Raw genomic sequence first — 18,396 nt, forward strand, 5'->3', positions numbered from 1 at the left:
CTGCAACCAAAAAATAGCTGGGTGTTGTGGCGGGCGCCTGTGGTCCCAGCTACTCGGAAGGCTGAGGCAAGAGAATCGCTTAGGCCCAGGAGTTGGAGGTTGCTGTGAGCTGTGTGAGGCCACGGCACTCTTCCGAGGGCCATAGAGTGAGACCCTATCTCTACAAAAAAAAAATATATATATATATATTAATACATTATAAGTATACATATTTATGGGGTGTATGAGATGTTTTGATATGTGAATACAACATGTAGTGATCAGATAGATCATTGATGGGTGATTAGGAGGAATATCCATCACCTCAAACATTTATCCTTTCTTTATGTAGGGAACATTCAAAATTTTCTCTTCTGTGTATTGTGAATTATACAAAACATTGTTATTTACCCTACTGTGCTATTGAGCATGAGAACGTATTCTTTCCATTTAACTCTATTTTTGTACCCATTAGCCAACCTCTCCATCTCTCTTTCCCCCATACCCTTCTGAGCCTCTGGTACCCATCATTCTATTCTCTACCTCTGTGAGATTCACTTTGTTAGCTTCCATATGTGTATGAGAACATGCAATGTTTGTCTTTCTGTGCCTAGCTTATTTCATTTAACATAACATCCTCCAATTCCACTCATGTTACTGTGAATGACAGGATTTCATTTATTTTTCATGGCTGAATAATAACTCCTTGTTTGTATATGCCACGTTTTTCTTTATTCGTTCATCCATTGATAGACACTTAGGTTGCTTCCATACCTTGGCTGTTGTGAGCAGTGCTGCAATGAACATGGGAGTGCTGCTATCTCTTTAATATATTGATTTCCTTCCTTTTGGATATATACCTGGGAATGGGATTGCTGGATCGTATCAGAGATCTATTTTTAGTTGTTTTTTTTTTTTTTTTTTTTTTTTTTTTGTGGTTTTTGGCAGGGGCTGGGTTTGAACCCGCCACCTCCGGCATATGGGACCGGCACCCTACTCCTTGAGCCACAGGTGCTGCCCTATTTTTAGTTTTTTTTATGATGCCCTATATTATTTTCCATAAGGGCTGTACTAACTTGTATTTCTACTAACAGTGTACTAGTTTTCCCCTTTCTTTGCATCCTAACCAGCGTTTGTTATTTTTTGTCTAAATAAACAAAACTTTTTGGTTTTGATTTGCATTTTCCAGTGATTGGTGATGTTGAGCTTTTTTTTTTTTTTTTTAATTGTTGGCCATTTGTATATATCCTTTTCTGAAATGTCTATTTAGGTCATTTGCCCATTTTTAAATAGGATTATTTGGGTCGTTCTGCTAGTTAGTTGAGTTCCTTATATATTCTGCTTATTAATCCCTTGTCAGATGGGTAGTTTGCAAATATTTTTTCCCCTTCTGTAGATGTTTCTTCCTTCTGTTGATTGTTTTCTTTCCTGTGCAGAAGCTTTTTATTTTTTATTTTTACTTTTATTATTTTTTGAGACAGAGTCTTACTTTGTTACCCTCATTAGAGTGCGTGGCGTCATAGCTCACAGCAACCTCAAGCTCTTGGGCTCAAGTGATTCTCTTGCCTCAGCCTCCTGAGTAGCTGTAACTACAGGTGCCTGCCACAACACCCGGCTAATTTTTCTGCTTTTAGTAGAGGTGGGGTCTTGCTGTTGCTGGGCCAGTCTCAAACTCCTGAGCTCAAGCAATCTACCTACCTTGGCCTCCCAGAGTGATGAGGGAAGTGACTGCCATTATAAATGGCATAGTGGAAAGGAAAAGATCCTGGTGAGTCCCTAAAGAGACACCAACAATTGCCTGCCTCTAGACTTCTTGCTATGTAGGAAAAATAACCTCTTGGGTGGCACCTGTGGCTCAAGGAATAGGGCGCCGGTCCCATATGCCGGAGGTGGTGGGTTCAAACCCAGCCCTGGCCAAAAACCACAAAAAAAAAAAAAAAAAAAAAAAAGAAAAGAAAAATAACCTCTTAAAAGTTTAAGGTGATACTGAATTTAATGTTTTTAGTGGAGTGGATCCTAAGTGATACAGGATGTGTTAAAGTATTCCACTGTGTTTGTGTCAAGTTTTTACATTTCTAATTATTTTTGCTTTATATTTTGATATGTATTATAAATAGACCTTACAGGGCGGCGCCTGTGGCTCAGTGAGCAGGGCGCCGGCCCCATATACCGGAGGGTGGCGGGTTCAAACCCAGCCCCGGCCAAACTGCAACAAAAAAATAGCCGGGCATTGTGGCGGGCACCTGTAGTCCCAGCTACTCGGGAGGCTGAGGCAGGAGAATCGCCTAAGCCCAGGAGTTGGAGGTTGCTGTGAGCTGTGTGACGCCACGGCACTCTACCAAGGGCAATAAAGTGAAACTCTGTCTCTACAAAAAAAATAAATAAATAAAAAATAAATAGACCTTACATAAAATGTATATGTGGTATATTATGTCATGTATATGTAAACATATATAAAATTTATTTTAACAATTTTTAAGTGTGCAGTTCAGGGGCATTAATTATATTCCTAATATACAAACATCAGTGCTGCCCATTCCCTGAGCTTCTTTATTATTCCAAGCAGAAACTTTGTACTAATTAAACAATAATTCCCCCCTCCCCCCCGCCCCATTCTATTTTCTGTGTATGAATTTGCCCATCTAGATAACTCATATAAGTGGAATAATACATTTGTCCTTCCAAAGGCATACTGTTTTTAAACGGGCTAAGTTATTCAGTTCAGGTATGTTGTGACTGATTTTTATTTCTATTACTTATCTAACTCTGTTATGTTTTGATATTATGTCTTCATTTTCCTTTTCCTTGTTTTTATTAATATGAAAGTTCACTTCCATTACTGGTTACCTTCCCATTCCTTGCTCTCAAAAGCATATGGTGGTATTACACCAACATCACACTGTTTCTTCTTTACTTCTCTTCTGTGGAAGGAAACTAAAACCTGTGGAATACTTTAAACCTCTTGCTCTTTCTCTTGTCCCTTCTCTCTTTCTCCTTAAGACAGAGCCAGATAGCACTACCAAGCAGGTCCTCAGAGTCTCTGGCTGCAGCTCTGAAAGGGACCTTTGTAAAGCTGTAGGGGAAGAGCCACAATCACGAGCCCCAGCTCATTGGTAAAGGCCTGGTTAGCTCCACTTCCTGGGGACCTCAATCAAATCTCACCCTAACAGTTTTACTAACCAAACTCTGAAAAATAATCATGGTACAGAACCAGCGGAAAAATGCTAGCGACGTGAATAACCAGACTGGATACACTCCCCCAAGGAATGACAAAGGAGATACAACAGAAGATGCCATTCAAAAACAAATGGTTGTATTGTCAGGAATAGAATTGAGAATATGGATAGCAAATAAAATGAATAGAAGGGAGGAAAAGATGGAAATAGAAATCCAAAGAGTTGCTTGGCACCTGTAGCTCAGTAAGTAGGACGCCAGCCACATACACCAAGGCTGGTGGCTTTGAGCCTGGCCTGAGCCAGCTAAACAGCAGTGACAGCTGCAACAACAACAACAACAAAAAATAGCCGGGCATTGTGGCTGGCACCTATAGTCCCAGCTTGGGAGATGAGGCAAGAGAATCTCAAGCCCAAGAGTTTGAGGTTGCTGTGAGCTGTGTCACCATGGCACTCTACTGAGAGCAACATACAAGACTGTGTCTCAACAAAAGAAATCCAAAGAGTTGTTCAAATGTTGTCTCAAGAAATTAATGAGTTCAAAGACAAAATCATCAAGGATAGGGACATAATGAGGAAAGAGAGCAGAGCTAAGGAAATGAAAAAATTTTTCGAGGAGCTTCAAAATACAGTAGAATCCCTCAGTAATAGAGTTAAGCAGGCAGAAGAAAGGATCTCTGAAATTGAAGACAGGGCTTTTGAATGATCTCAAGCTCTCAAAGAGGCAGAGAAATGGAGAGCAAAAACTGATCATTCCCTGAGAGAGTTGTGGGATCACTCCAAAAAATCAAACTTTCATCTTACAGGAATCCCTGAAGGAGAGGAGGATGATCTAAAGGCACAGATACTCTACTCCAGGATCATGGAGGAGAATTTCCCAAGCATTGTAAGAGATACAGAAATTCAGATAGTAGACAGTTTCAGAACCCCAGCAAGACTGATTCCAAATAAAGCATCTCCTAGACACATTATAATTAACTTTGCCAAACTTAAAATGAAGGAGAAAATTCTGCAAGCAGCCAGACATAAGAAAAACATTACCTGCACAGGGAGAAATATTAGAATGACTGCAGATCTTTCAGCCAAAACTTTTCACGCCAGAAGAAGATGGTCATCGACCTTAAATCTAAAACAAAACAACTGTCAGTCCAGGATCCTGTATCCAGCTATACTGAGTTTCATTTGTGATGGAGAAATCAAATACTTTACTGATATACACATGTTGAAGAAATTTGCCATAACTAAACCAGCTCTCCAGGAGAGTCTCTGACCCATTCTCCACAATAACCGGCACAGTGGTCTACCACCAAAGTAAACTCACCCAGAACTTATCAAACAAAACCTAACCTCCACAATGGTGAAAAATTTAAAGATATCCATTGGACTTTTGAAAAACATGACGGCCAAAACACTACCACACCTATCCGTTCTCTCAATGTGAATGGCTTAAATTGTCCTCTAAAGAGGCACAGGTTGGCTGAGTGGATACAAAAACTCAGGCCAGATATCTGCTGCATACAAGAGACTCATCTTACCTCAAGGGATAAAAAAGGACTCAGCATGAAGGATGGACATCTATAATACAGACCCATGGAAATCAGAAAAAGGCAGGGGTTGCAATTTTATTTGCAGATACAATAGGATTTAAACCAACAAAGATATGGAAAGACAAAGCTGGACAATACATATTTGTTAAGGGAAGCCCTCAACTTGAAGAGATTTCAGTAATTAACATTTTTTGACCTACCAGAATGCTCAATTATAAAGCAAACCCTAATGGATATGAACAGTGTGATATCTTCCTGCACTATAATATTTAGAGATTTTAACACCCATTTCTCTGTTCTGGATAGATCCTCCAATAGAATCTAAACAAAGGAATAATAGACAAACTTGACCATAGAACAAATGGACTTAACAGACATATACAGAACATTTCATCCTAATAAAACTGAATACACATTCTTCTCATCAGCCCACGGGGCATTCTCCAAAATTGATTGTATCTTAGGACACAGACTAACCTCAGCTAATTTAAAGGAATAGAAATTATTCCTTGTATCTTCTCGGACCATCATGGAACAAAAGTTGAACTTAACAGCAACAGAAATCTTCATACTCAGACAAAGTCATGGAAATTAACCGTAGGTTGAATGATAGCTGGGTCAAAGATGAGATTGAGAAGGAAATCATCAAATTTTTGGAACAAAATGATAATGATGACACAAGTTTCAAAATCTGCGGACACTGCAAAGGCAGATCTAAAAAGGAAATTTATAACATTATAAGCCTTCATCAAGAAAACAGAAAGAGAGGAAGTCAACAACCTAATGGGATATCTCAGGCAACTGGAAAAAGAAGAACAATCCAACCTCAGACCCAGCAGAAGAAAAGAAATAACCAAAATTAGTACACAACTAAATGAAATTGAGAAGATGAGTCATTCAGCAGACCAAGAAAACAAAGTTGGTTCTTTGAAAAGATTAATAGCCTGTGGCTCAGTGAGTAGGGCGCTGGCCCCATATACCTAGGGCAGTGGGTTCAAACCTGGCAACAAAAAATAGCCGGGCATTGTTGTCCCAGCTGCTTGGTAGGCTGAGGCAAGAGAATCACCTAAGTCCAAGAGCTGGAGGTTGCTATGAATCGTGATGCCATGGCACTCTTCTGAGGGCATCAAAGTGAGACTCTGTCTCTAAGAAAAAAAATAATAAAATTGATAATCCTTTGCCTAGCCTAACCATGAATAGGAAAGTAAGATTTTAATAACATCAATCAGAAATGATAAAAGAAATAATAACAGATAACACAAATTTTAAAACTCCTCAGTGATTATTACAAAAAAATTCTATTCTCAGAAATATAATCTGGAGGAAATGGACCGATACCTAGAAGCACGCCACCCTAGACTCAACTAGAAAGAATTAGGAATTTTAAATAGACCTATATCAAGCACTGAAATAGCATCAATTATACAAAATCTCCCAAAAAAGAAAAGTCTGGGACCAGATGGCTTCACATCAGAATTGTACCAAACCTTCAAAGAAGAACTAGTACCCCATTACATAACCTTTTCCAAAATATAGAAAAAGAAGGAATCGTCCCTAACACATTCTGTGAAGCAAATATCACCTTAATCCTCAAACCATTAAAGGACCCAACAAAGAAAGAAAACTATAGACCAATAACATTAATGAATATCAATGCAAAAAATTCAATAAGATCCTAGCAAACAGAATTCAATGATACATCAAAAAAAATTATACACCATGATCAAGTTGGTTTTATCCCAGGGTTACAAGGTTGGTTTAACATCTGTAAATCTGTAAATATAATACACCACATAAATAAAAGAAAGACCATATGATTCTATCAATAGATGCAAAAAAAGTTTTTGGTAATATCTAGTATCCTTTCATGATTAGAACACTTAAGAAAATAGGCTTAGATGGGACATTTCTTAAACTGTTTGAGGTCATCTATAGCAAACCAGCATAGCCAATATCATATTAAATGAAGTAAAATTGAAAACATTTCCACTCAGATCTGGAACTAGACAAGGATGCCCATTGTCACTACAGCTATTCAAGATACTAATGGAAGTCCTAGCCATTGCATTCAGGCAAGAGAAAAATCAAGGGTATTCAAATGGAATCAGAGGAGGTCAAACTTCACTCTTCACAGATGACATGATCTTATACCTGGAAAACCTCAGGGACTCAACTACAAAGCTCTTAGAAGTGATCAAGGAATATAGCAGTGTCTCAGGATACAAAATCAATACTTACAAATCAGTAGCTTTTATATATGCTAACAGTAGTCAAACTGAAAATATAGTCAAGGACTCTATTCCTTTTACAGTAGTGCCAAAGAAGATACAATACCTGGGAATTTATCTAACAAAGGAAGCGAAAGATCTCTATAATGAGAACTTGAGAACTATGAAACTCTGAGAAAAGAAATAGCTGAAGATGTTAGCAAATGGAAAAACTTAACCATGCTTGTGGCTAGGAAGAATCAACATTATTAAAATGTCCATACTACCGAAAGCAGTCTTCAGATTTAATGCAATCCCTATTAAAGCACCAATGTCATACTTTAAAGAACTTGAAAAAATAGTACTTCGTTTTATGTGGAATCAGAAAAAACCTTGAGTAGCCAATACATTACTTGGAAATAAAAACAAATTAGCAGGCATTATGTTACCGGACTTCAGATTATACTATAAATCTATAGTGATCAAAACTACATGGTACTGGCACAGAAGTAGAGAGGTAGATATATGGAATATAATAGAGAATCTAGAGATGAACCCAGCCACATATCATCATTTGATCTTTTTTTTTTTTTTTTTGTAGAGACAGAGTCTCACTTTATGGCCCTCGGTAGAGTGCCGTGGCCTCACCCAGCTCACAGCAACCTCCAACTCCTGGGCTTAAGCGATTCTCTTGCCTCAGCCTCCCCAGCAGCTGGGACCACAGGCACCCGCCACAACGCCCGGCTATTTTTTGGTTGCAGTTTGGCCGGGGCCGGGTTTGAACCCGCCACCCTCGGTATATGGGGCCGGCGCCTTACCAACTGAGCCACAGGCGCCGCCCATCATTTGATCTTTATAAGCCTAACAAAAACATACAATGGGGAAAAGACTTCGTATTTGACAAATGGTGCTGGGAGAACTGGCTAGCGACCTGTAGAAGATTGAAACTGGATCCTCACCTTTCACCACTAACAAAAATGGATTCTCACTGGATGAAAGATTTAAATTTAAGACATGAAATTATAAAAATACTAGAAGAGAGTGCAGGGAAAATGCTTGAAGATACTGGCCTGGGAGAATATTTTATGAGGAGGATGCCTCTGGCAATGGAAGCAACACCAAAAATGTATTACTGGGATTTGATCAAGCTAAAAAGCTTCTGCCTGGTAAACCAAACAGCCCTCAAAGTGGGGGAAGACCTTGGCAAGTTATGTTTTCAACAAAAGTCTGATAGAATCCACAGAGAACTCAAACTAATCAATAAGAAAAGAGCAAAGAACCCCATTTCTTTGTGGACAAGAGACTTGAACAGAAATTTCTCTGAAGAAGACAGGCATATGGCCTACAAACACATGAAAAAATGCTCATCATCTTTAGTTGTCAGAGAGATGCAGGTCAAAACCACTTAACTCCAGTAAGAGTCACCCACATCACAAAAATTCCAAAACTGCAGATGTTGGCATGGATGTCAAGAGAAGGGAACTCTTCTACACTGCTGGTGGGACTGCAAACTAATATAGCCCCTTTGGAAAGAAGTGTGGAGAATTCTTGAGGAATTAAAATTGACCTGCCGTTTGATCCTGCAGTTATCATTACTAGGTATCTACCCAGATGAACAAAAATTATTTCACAACTAAGACATTTGCACCAGAATGTTTACTACAGCCCAATCCACAATAGCCAAGTCATGGAAGCAGCCTAAATCGCCATCAACCCATGAATGGATAAACAAATTGTAGTATATGTATACTGTAGAATACTATGCAGCCATGAAAAGAGGGAGACTTCACATCTGTTCTGTTTACCTGTATGGAGCTGGAACATATTCTTTTAGTGAAGTATCTCAGTAATGGAGAAAAAGTATTCGAGGTACTCACTGCTATTATGAAACCAATGTATAAACACACATTTATGCAATATAAATTACAAGGATACTCCAGAAAGAAAGACGGGATAGGGGAGGTGCAGCGGGAGGGGAAGTGGAGGGATGGTATTTGGTGGGATCTTGCCTAATGTACACAACGCAAGGGTACTTTTCAGAACAAGTAAGAGTATATTATAAATGTACCACAAAAATAAGTAAGTGAAGTGATGGTTATGTTAATTAATTTAAGCATTTTACATTGTGTTGAAATCATTACATTGTACCCCATAAATGTATACAATTATGATTTAATAAAAAATTTAAAAAGTATTTAATAGAAGATGATGAAGTATCATTGCATAGTACATGAATAAAATTTATGTGCAGAAGCTTTTAAAATGTATAGCATCATCCAAATCATCAAGACTGAATTTCATAAGGACCAAGAGATTGAATCATCACCAATTCTAGGAATTCCTTTAAAGTATTGATGCTGACTATGGGAACATCATTTACTTTCCAGAAGTAAGATGGCTATTTTATTTTGAGGCCAAATGTTAAAAATATTTTATGATTTGTGACATGTGTTATCAAGTTGTTTGGTATAAAAAATCAAATTTGTGCCTAAATTTGATGAAAATTAACCTATAGATTTAGCATTTTTAATAGATTTAACTGCTTATTTAAATGAAACTGAACTTATGGAAAACTCAATTTAAGGCAAACAATTTTATGCATTTCAGCATGCTGGCTAGCCAGGCACAGTGGCTCAAGCTTATAATCCTATCACTCTGGGAGGCCAAGGTGGGTAGATAGCCTGAGCTCAGGAGTTGGATACTAGCCTTAGCAAGAGTGAGACCCCCATCTCTAAAAAAAATAGACAAAATCAGCTGGGTGTTGTGGTGGGTGCCTGTAGTTCCAGATACTCAGGAATATTGCTTGAGCCCAAGAATTTGAAGTTGCTGTGAGCTAGGTTGACACCACAGCACTCTAGCCCAGGGTAACAAAGTGAGACTCAAAAAAAAAAAAAAAAAATCGTTGGGTGGCCAGGCATGGTTGCTCACTCCTAAAATTCTAGCACTCTGGAAGGCTGAGGCAGGTCGATCATTTGAGCTCAGGAGTTTGAGATCCTGTCTCTACTAAAAATAAAAAAATTAGCTGGGTGTGGTGGCTCTGAGCAAGAGTGAGATCCTGTCTCTACTAAAAATAGAAAAATTAGTTGGGTGTGGTGGCTCACACCTGTGGTGCCAGCTATTAAGGAGGCTGAGGCAAGAGGTTCTCTTGAGCCCAGAAGTTTGAGGTTTCTGTGAACTATAACACCAGGGCAGTCTACCCAGGGTAGTTTTACAGAGTAAAACTATATCTACAAAAAACATGTTGACTAAACATAGTACTGTGGGCAATAAAAAATATTCAGCCTTTTTTGATTTGATACAAGAATTTGAAAACAGGTTTTAAAATTTCTGTGAAAATATTTTGAGTTATCTGTAACTTCATTTCAGTAGACATAAATTGTTACCTGCCAGTTCTCAAATGGAATGCATAGAGCTATCCTCTGACATTCAGCTTAAAAGAAAAATTTGATCATGTCTCTTTACTGGATTTTTATAGGTTCTATCTTCCCAGAGACAATATCTCTCACTTCACAATCATGCCTTATTTATGTCATCACTTTATGGTAGCATCTACATTTGTGAGCAACTATTTTCAAGAATGAAGCACATTACGAGTAAAATTAGAACCGAAACATTTGATGAATATCTTAAGAACTGCAACTACTGCCATCAAACCAGATACACGTGTTAATTTCTCTAATACAATGTCAAATACCCTTCTTGTTTCATTTTGCTCACTTTTACTTTTATAATAAAAAATATTTTAAGATGTTGTATTACTTAGATATGTACATTTTTTTATGTCACTGATCCCAAACTTGAGACCCGATTGATTATTTTAAAAGACTTCCTGAATGGGCTGCTGCATAATTAGGATTATTATGTGAGAACTTTTTTGCCCATCTGTGGTAGTGGATATCATGAAAATTATGCAAGGACTTTTTTTTTTTTTTTTTTTGCTTACCAGCTTTCATTAGCATTTGTGTATTTAATATATGGCCCAAGATAACACCATTTTTTTTTTTTTTTTTTTGAGACAAAGTCTCAAGCTATAGCCCTGGGTAGAGTGCTGTAGCGTCACAGCTCACAGCAACCTCAAATTCTTGGGCTCAAGTGATTCTCTTGCCTCAGCCTCCTAAGTAGCTGGGACTATAGGCACCCGCTACAGCGGCTGGCTATTTTTTTGTTGCAGTTGTTTTAGCTGGCCTGGGTTGGGTTCGAACTTGCCAGCTTCAGTTCTGTGGTCGGCACCCTCCCCACTGAGCTATGGGCACCGCCCAATACCATTTCTTCTAAAGTGGCCCAGAGAAGCCAAAATGTTGGACACCCCTGACCTAAACTAACCCTTCAGTCAGTGTGGAATAACTGGCCCATAGGAAGCAGTCAAAACATACTGTAGTAAACTGTAAAGTGATGATGATGACTTTGACTGTGGTAATGGTGATGGAGAGAAATGTCCAAATTAGAGATACATACAGTTAAGCCTGCGACTGAGTGTAAATGATAAAAAGTGGTTGGGTTACCAAATTCTTCTATATTACTCCCAACTTGCTTCTTTACATAGTAGCCACATTGATTTGTTTATAGTTCACTGTAATCCAAGTAATCATCCATAGTTCTTTACATAGTATGGTTATTTTTGCATAAAATATCCTCAAACTATTTTTTGAGGTTAAGCTTAGGAACCAGCACTTCCAGTAAGCCTTCCCTTTTCCCTTCTACCTCTCATTTTCACCTTACCCTATCCTTGGGCTGTAGACATAATTCAAAGGAGACTTTTTATTTTCCTTTGACTTTTTATATTAGGGGCTCTATTATATTTTAAATGAGTCACTGGGAAACAGCTTTTGAATGAATAAATCCTCAATATGACCCTATCCTCTTGTTTGCTTGCCTCACAAGTTGGTAACGAAGAAATCAGCCAGGCCTGGGGACACGAGCGTGTAATCCCAGCACTTTGGGAGATCAAGCTGGGAGGATCGCAGAGGCCAGGAGTTTAAGGCTAGCCTGGACAACATAGGGAGAATTTATTTCTTAGAAAAGAAAGAAAAATTAACTGGGTGTTGTGTGTGCCTGTTGCCAGTGTTACTTAGGAGGCTAAGGCATGCGGATTACCTGAGTCCCAACAGTTTGAAGCTGCAGTGAGCTATGATCATGCCACTGTACTGTGACCTAGGCAGCAGAGTGAGACTGTCTTTAAAAAAAAAAAAAAGGAAATTAATTTTCTGAACATGTTGTAATAGTGCTAAATATATTTCTATAAAGAATGACTTTTTGGTAAAATATCACCTTTATAAGTTCTGAGTTTTGGTGTGCCAATTTATGAGAGCTTTTGTTTTTGTTTAAATCAAGGAGATACCTTGGTAGTGTAAATGGATAATCAATATATGGAGAAGTTAAGAGATTGATTTTAATGGAACTTAAATGACTAATTTTCTATGTACATCTATTGTGTTAAGGAATTAAAAGGATTTATTTTTTTTACAAGAAAATATTAGTAACATTTAACTTGGGGGAATGAGATTAAGAGATGAAGTTATGCTTTTAAAATTAAATTTTATATAGTAAATAACCAGAGAATTAAAGAGGAAAACAGTGACAAAATTAAAATAGAAATGAAGGGGGCGGTGCCTGTGGCTCAGTTGGTAAGGTGCTGGCCCCATATACCGAGGGTGGCGGGTTCAAACCCGGCCCCGGCTGAACTGCAACCAAAAAATAGCCGGGCATTGTGGCGGGCGCCTGTAGTCCCAGCTGCTTGGGAGGCACTTAAGCCCAGGAGTTGGAGGTTGCTGTGAGCTGTGTGATGCCATGGCACTCTACCGAGGGCCATAAAGTGAGACTCTGTCTCTACAAAAAAAAAAAAGATAGAAATGAATGTATGGGCTGGGTGCCTGTGGCTCAAGCGGCTAAGGTGCCAGCCACATACACCTGAGTTGGCGGGTTCAAATCTAGCCCGGGTCCGCCAAACAATGACGGCTGCAACCAAAAAATAGCCGGACGTTGTGGTAGATGCCTGTAATCCTAGCTACTTGGGAGGCAGAGGCAGGAGACTCGCTTGAGCCCAGGAGTTGGAGGTTGCTGTGAGCTGTAATGCCACAACACTCTACCCAGGGTGACAGCTTGACGCTCTGTCTCAAAAGAAAAAAAAAAAAAGAGAGAAATGAATGCATGCATGCGACATAGTGCTTGGTTCATGTGAATGAATTTAGGCACATTGGCTTGGTCTGGTGTGGTCTATGGAAAGTGTACTAAAACAGAACTTAAGAGGAGTTTTGTCTCTGTTCTTGTTCCTTTATTAATGTATGTTTATATTTACAGGGACGTGCATGCAGTATGTCTCTGGGATGATAAAGGCCCAGCAAAAATCCATCAGGCTTTAAAAGAAGATATTCTTGAGTTTATTAAGCAAGCACAAGCAGTAAGTTCTGCTTCTTTATTTTAGATTGCTTTTAAAACTACTGAAAACAACATCATATTTTATGATTTTGAAGGTAGGACTTCTGAAATAATTTTAAAATGCCTTAAGTTTTGATACAGTTGGGTTTTTTTGTGTTTTTGTTTTTTGCTGGGGTTTTTTTTGTTGTTGTTATTTTGAGATACAGTCTTACTTTGTCAACCTTGGTAGAGTGCCGTGGCATTATAGCTTACAGCAACCTTAAACTTTTGGGCTCAAGCCATTCTCTTGCCTCAGTAGCTGGGACTATAGGCACTTACCACAACAGCAAGCTATTTTTAGATACGAAGCCTCGCTCTAGCTCAGGCTGGTCTTGAACCTGTGAGCACAGGCATGAGCCACTGTACCCAGCCAACACATTGTCAAATAAAATTTTAATAAAATGGTTGTTACTAGTTGGGCTTTTTTTTTCCCCACCGTGATATTTCTGTCATGAGAGTACATTATTAACTTCAATTAAAAGATACTATCAAGAATTTAGGTCTTGGCACCTGTAGCTCAGTGGCTAGGGCACCAGCCACATATACCAGGGCTGGCGGGTTTGAACCCGGCCTGGGCCTCCCAAACAACTATAACTACTTGGGGGGTTGAGGCAAGAGAATCGCTTAAGCCTAAGAGTTTGAAGTTGCTGTGAGCTATGATGCCATAGCACTCTATTGAGGGTGACATAGTGAGACTCTGTCTCAGAAAAAAAAAAAAAAAAGAATTCAGTTTTTTATATGTTTTTTTAGACATCGCCACCATAATTTTTTTTCTGTCATAACTAATACCTCTTCTCAATTGACTGGAATTTTGGGGGTATTTTTTTTGGTTTTTTTTTAGAGACAGAGTTTCACTTTGTCACCTTCGGTAGAGTGCTGTGGTGTTACAGCTTGCAGCAACCTCCAACTCCCGGGCTTAGGTGATTCTCTTGCCTCAGCCTCCGAGTAGCTGGGACTACAAATGCCCGCCACAACGCCCAGCTGTTTTTTGTTGCAGTTTGGCCAGGGCTGGGTTTGAACCTGCCACCCTTGGTATATGGGGCCGGCGCCCTACTCATTGAGCCGTAGGTGCCGCCCTGACAGTAATTTTTTTAATTCCAGATGCTTCTCCAATTGTAAAATCCCTGGACTGTCCTGTGTACTGTTACCACTGAGCTGAAATTTAGTGTTCATGTGTTGATATTATATATAAATGGTTAATATTATAGAAATGAAGACATCTCATTTAGACAGTAGATTAATTACATAAGAGTTAATTTTGTTTTGATTTTATTAACACCTTGTGATGTATTACTTTGAATGAGCTATTCAAAGTAGGCTATTCAAAGGCCTCTCTAGTGAGTAAATCCCTTACCATTTGGGGAAGGGGCCTAAGGACATGAGACTGTTTTCTTTCTCCCATCCAAGTAGTAACCAGGCCCGACCCTGCTTAGCTTCCGAGATCAGACGAGATTCGGTGCGTTCAGGGTGGTATGGCCATAGACGATTATTTACTTTCTATAACATGAAGTCTGGGGGACTGGGTGCAGTTGCTCACGCCTGTAATCCTAGCACTCTGGGAGGCCAAGGAGGGTGGATTGTTTGAGCTCACGAGTTTAAGACCAGCCTGAATATGAGCAAGACCTTGTCTTTAAGGAAAAAAAAAAAAAAGAAAAGCCAGGCATTGTGGTGGGCACCTGTAGTCCGAGCTACTCAGGATGCTGAGGCAAGAGAATAGCTTGAGCCTAAGAGTTTGAGGTTGCTGTGAGCTGATGCCACAGAATTCTACCTAGGGCGAAGTAGTGAGACTCTGTCTCAAAAAATAAAACACACACAAATGAAGTATGAAAACTAGAAGGCTATAATTTCTTATTCTTTAGTTGGATTTATACATCAGTGCCTTGTACAATATTAGTAAAAATTATTTGTTAAAAATTTTATTAAATACTAATAGTTCTTCAACAGTTGAAAATGAAAAATGAGTTTTTTCTAAATATGATTTAAAAGAAAATACTTAAATCAAGTATATAATTGGTAAGACTAATGTCATGTTAGGTATTACTTTTGAAATTAATTGGTTTGTCGATAACATCTTGATATATTTTTTAATTGTAGTTTTATAGGAAATTATCTCTTAATGAAAAGGCCGATTTTAAGCTTTACTTAGAGACGTAAATACAGTATTTCAATATCACAGTTTAATCAAAAGGGTATTTTGTTTTGGGTTTTTTTTAGAGAGCGTCTTATTCTGGTACCTGGACTGGATTGCCGTGGCATGGTCACAGTTCATTGTAATGTCAAACTCCGGGGGTTAAGTGATCCTCTTGCTTCATCCAAGTAGCTGGAACCATAGGCACATACCACCATGCCTAGTTGATTATTTCCTTTTTTATTTTTGTAGAATGGGGTCTCACTCTGTTGGTCATGCTGTTCTCAAAACTCTTGACCTCAAGAGATCATCTGGCCTCAGCCTCCCAGAGTGCTATGATTATAGGTGTGAGCCACCATGCATGCCTGGCCCCAAATTATTCTTCTTTATTTATTTTTATTTTATAAAATTTTTTGGAGACAAGAGTCACTTTAGTGCTATGGCATCATAGCTCACATAGCAACTCTTGGCTCAAGCAATTCTCTTGCCTCAGCCTCCCGAGTAGATGGGACTACAGCTGCCTGCCACAACACGCAGCTGTTTTTAGAAACAGGGTCTCACTCTGGCTCAGGCTGATCTCCAACCTGTGAACTCAAACAATCTACCCACCTCAGCCTCCCAAGGGCTAGTATTATAGGTGTGAGCCACTGAGCCTGGCCTCCAGAACTATTTCTCTTAAGCCAAGCTCCTTGATGGGCACCTGTAGTCCTTGCTACTTGGGCAACTAAGGTGGGAGGGTTGGTAAAACTCAGGAGCTCAAGTTCAGTGTGGACAATCTAGTAAGACACCATTTCTTAAAAAGAGAGGGAGAAAATAATTTTCTCAGAATTGATTTATAAGTAATTTCTACTTGTATTGGAAAATATATCAGGTTAATTTTTTAATTATTATTATTATTTTTTGAGACAACACTGTTGCCTGGGCTAGAGTGTAGTGGTGACATAGCTCACTGCAATGTCACATTAGTGGGCTCAAGCAATCTTCCTGGCCTCAAGCTTCTCAAGTAGCTGGAACTACAGATTGTTCCACCAAGCCTTTTAATTTTTCTTTTTTTTTTTTTTTAGTAGAGATGGGATCTTGCTATGGTGCTCCGGCAGTCTTGAACCTCTGGCTTCAACAGTCTTCTCATATTAGCCTCCAAAAGTGCTTGGTTTGTAGTCATGAGCCACTGCAGCCAGCCCTCTTTTATGACTTTTGATAAAGATAAATTATGTTTATTTCATATTGATAGAACTTTATTCTTTAATTTATGAAAATGGGCTCATAAAGAATCTTCTTAGGGCGGCGCCTGTGGCTCAGTCGGTAAGGCGCCGGCCCCATATACCGAGGGTGGCGGGTTCAAACCCGGCCCCGGCTGAACTGCAAACCAAAAAATAGCTGGGCGTTGTGGCAGGCGCCTGTAGTCCCAGCTACTCGGGAGGCTGAGGCAAGAGAATTGCTTAAGCCCAGGAGTTGGAGGTTGCTGTGAGCTGTGTGATGCCACGGCACTCTACCGAGGGCCATAAAGTGAGACTCTGTCTCTACAATAAAAAAAAAGAATCTTCTTAAAAATAGCCAGGTGTTGTGGCAGGCACCTCTACTTCTAGTTACTTGGGAGGTTGAGACAAGCGGATCGCTTGAGCCTGAGAGTTTGAGGTTCCTCAGAGCTATGATGCCACAGCACTCTATGAAGGGCGACAGAATGAGACTCTGTTTCAAAAAATAAAAAGAATTGGTGGAGATTGTCAGCAGGCATTTAAATTATACTCAGCACTAGCAAACAAAATATGTAAGGGTTTCACTGTGGCTCGACTGAAAATGTAGACCTCAGCAAGATCCCTAGGACGAGATTCAGCACCATTAAAAGTAGACACCTATGTTAGACTTAAGTGTATAATTTTTAAACTAAAGAAAATTTAGAGCCATGCACAGTGGCTTTCACCTGTAATCCTAATACTCTGGGAGTCTCTTGAGCCCATGAGTTTGAGGTTGCATTGAGCTATGACACTATGGCACTGTACCAAGGGTGACAAAGTGAGACTATGTCTCCAAAAAAAAAAAAAAGAAGAAGAAGAAGAAGAAGAAAATTTAGTTTTGTGAGTCTTTACTAAACAATCTTCAGCTGAACTTACTTTGTTAGGAAGCCCCAAATGGGAAAGATAACATGTATTAAAATGTTTACTATAGCATTTTTAAAGGACAATAAATAAGTAAAATAATAAACACAATGCTTGGGAAACTGTTAGAAAATTGGGTTCTTCTTTTTTTTACATTAACAACTATTTTATTTGTTCATAATTGTGTGGCATAGTCATTTGGGCTGATCTAACCTAAGCTTATTAATGCAGCAACAGTTAGCTTTTGGCTCTTCAAGGACTGGGTGGTCCAAGAGAGCAATAAGCAAATATTTAGCATGTGGTGGTGGCTTTCTCTTCCCCTGTGTGATTTTTCATTCTTAGAAAACCAGTTTTTGAGGGGAAATCTGTTAGACCTGAATCTTCAGGTCTTGGCTTGAAAAATCTCGCAACATTAAATCTATGACATTGTTTTTGTCAGAGCAAGTCACAGGATTGGCCCAAACTCCAGGAGTGAGGAAATGGGTTCCAATACCTTTTTAAAAAACTTGAGATATAATTCACATATCATAAAATTCACCCTCATAAAGCATGTGAAATTATGTGTTAGTATATTCATGAAATTATGCAACTATCAGCCATTTATTCCAGAATATTTTCATCACCTTAATAAGAAACTCTGTAGCTGTTAACAATCACTCCCACCACTAATCTGCTTTCTGGCTCTATGGATTTGCCTGGTTTTTTTTTTTTTTGTTTGTTTGTTTGTAGAGACAGGGTCTCACTTTATGGCCCTCAGTAGAGTGCCATGGCTTCACACAGCTCACAGCAACCTCCAACTCCTGGGCTTAAGCGATTCTCTTGCCTCAGCCTCCTGAGTAGCTGGGACTGCAG

General features: G+C 39.1%; 1 protein-coding gene across 2 annotated transcripts in view; it reads left to right on the forward strand.

The window, feature by feature from the left end:
- Window positions 1-18,396, forward strand: part of CUL5 (cullin 5) — a 132,783-nt gene that overhangs the window by 53,662 nt on the left and 60,725 nt on the right. Inside the window, exon 3 of one of the 2 annotated variants that reach the window (XM_053593822.1) lies at window positions 13,204-13,303. In XM_053593822.1, coding sequence (XP_053449797.1) covers window positions 13,204-13,303 — 100 coding nt within the window. Of the gene's footprint in view, window positions 1-13,203; window positions 13,377-18,396 lie in introns of those variants that run through there. The other variant, XM_053593823.1, reaches the window with a different exon arrangement.

The sequence above is a fragment of the Nycticebus coucang genome, chromosome 6 (genome assembly GCF_027406575.1).
Source record: "Nycticebus coucang isolate mNycCou1 chromosome 6, mNycCou1.pri, whole genome shotgun sequence".
Lineage (NCBI taxonomy): Eukaryota > Metazoa > Chordata > Mammalia > Primates > Lorisidae > Nycticebus > Nycticebus coucang.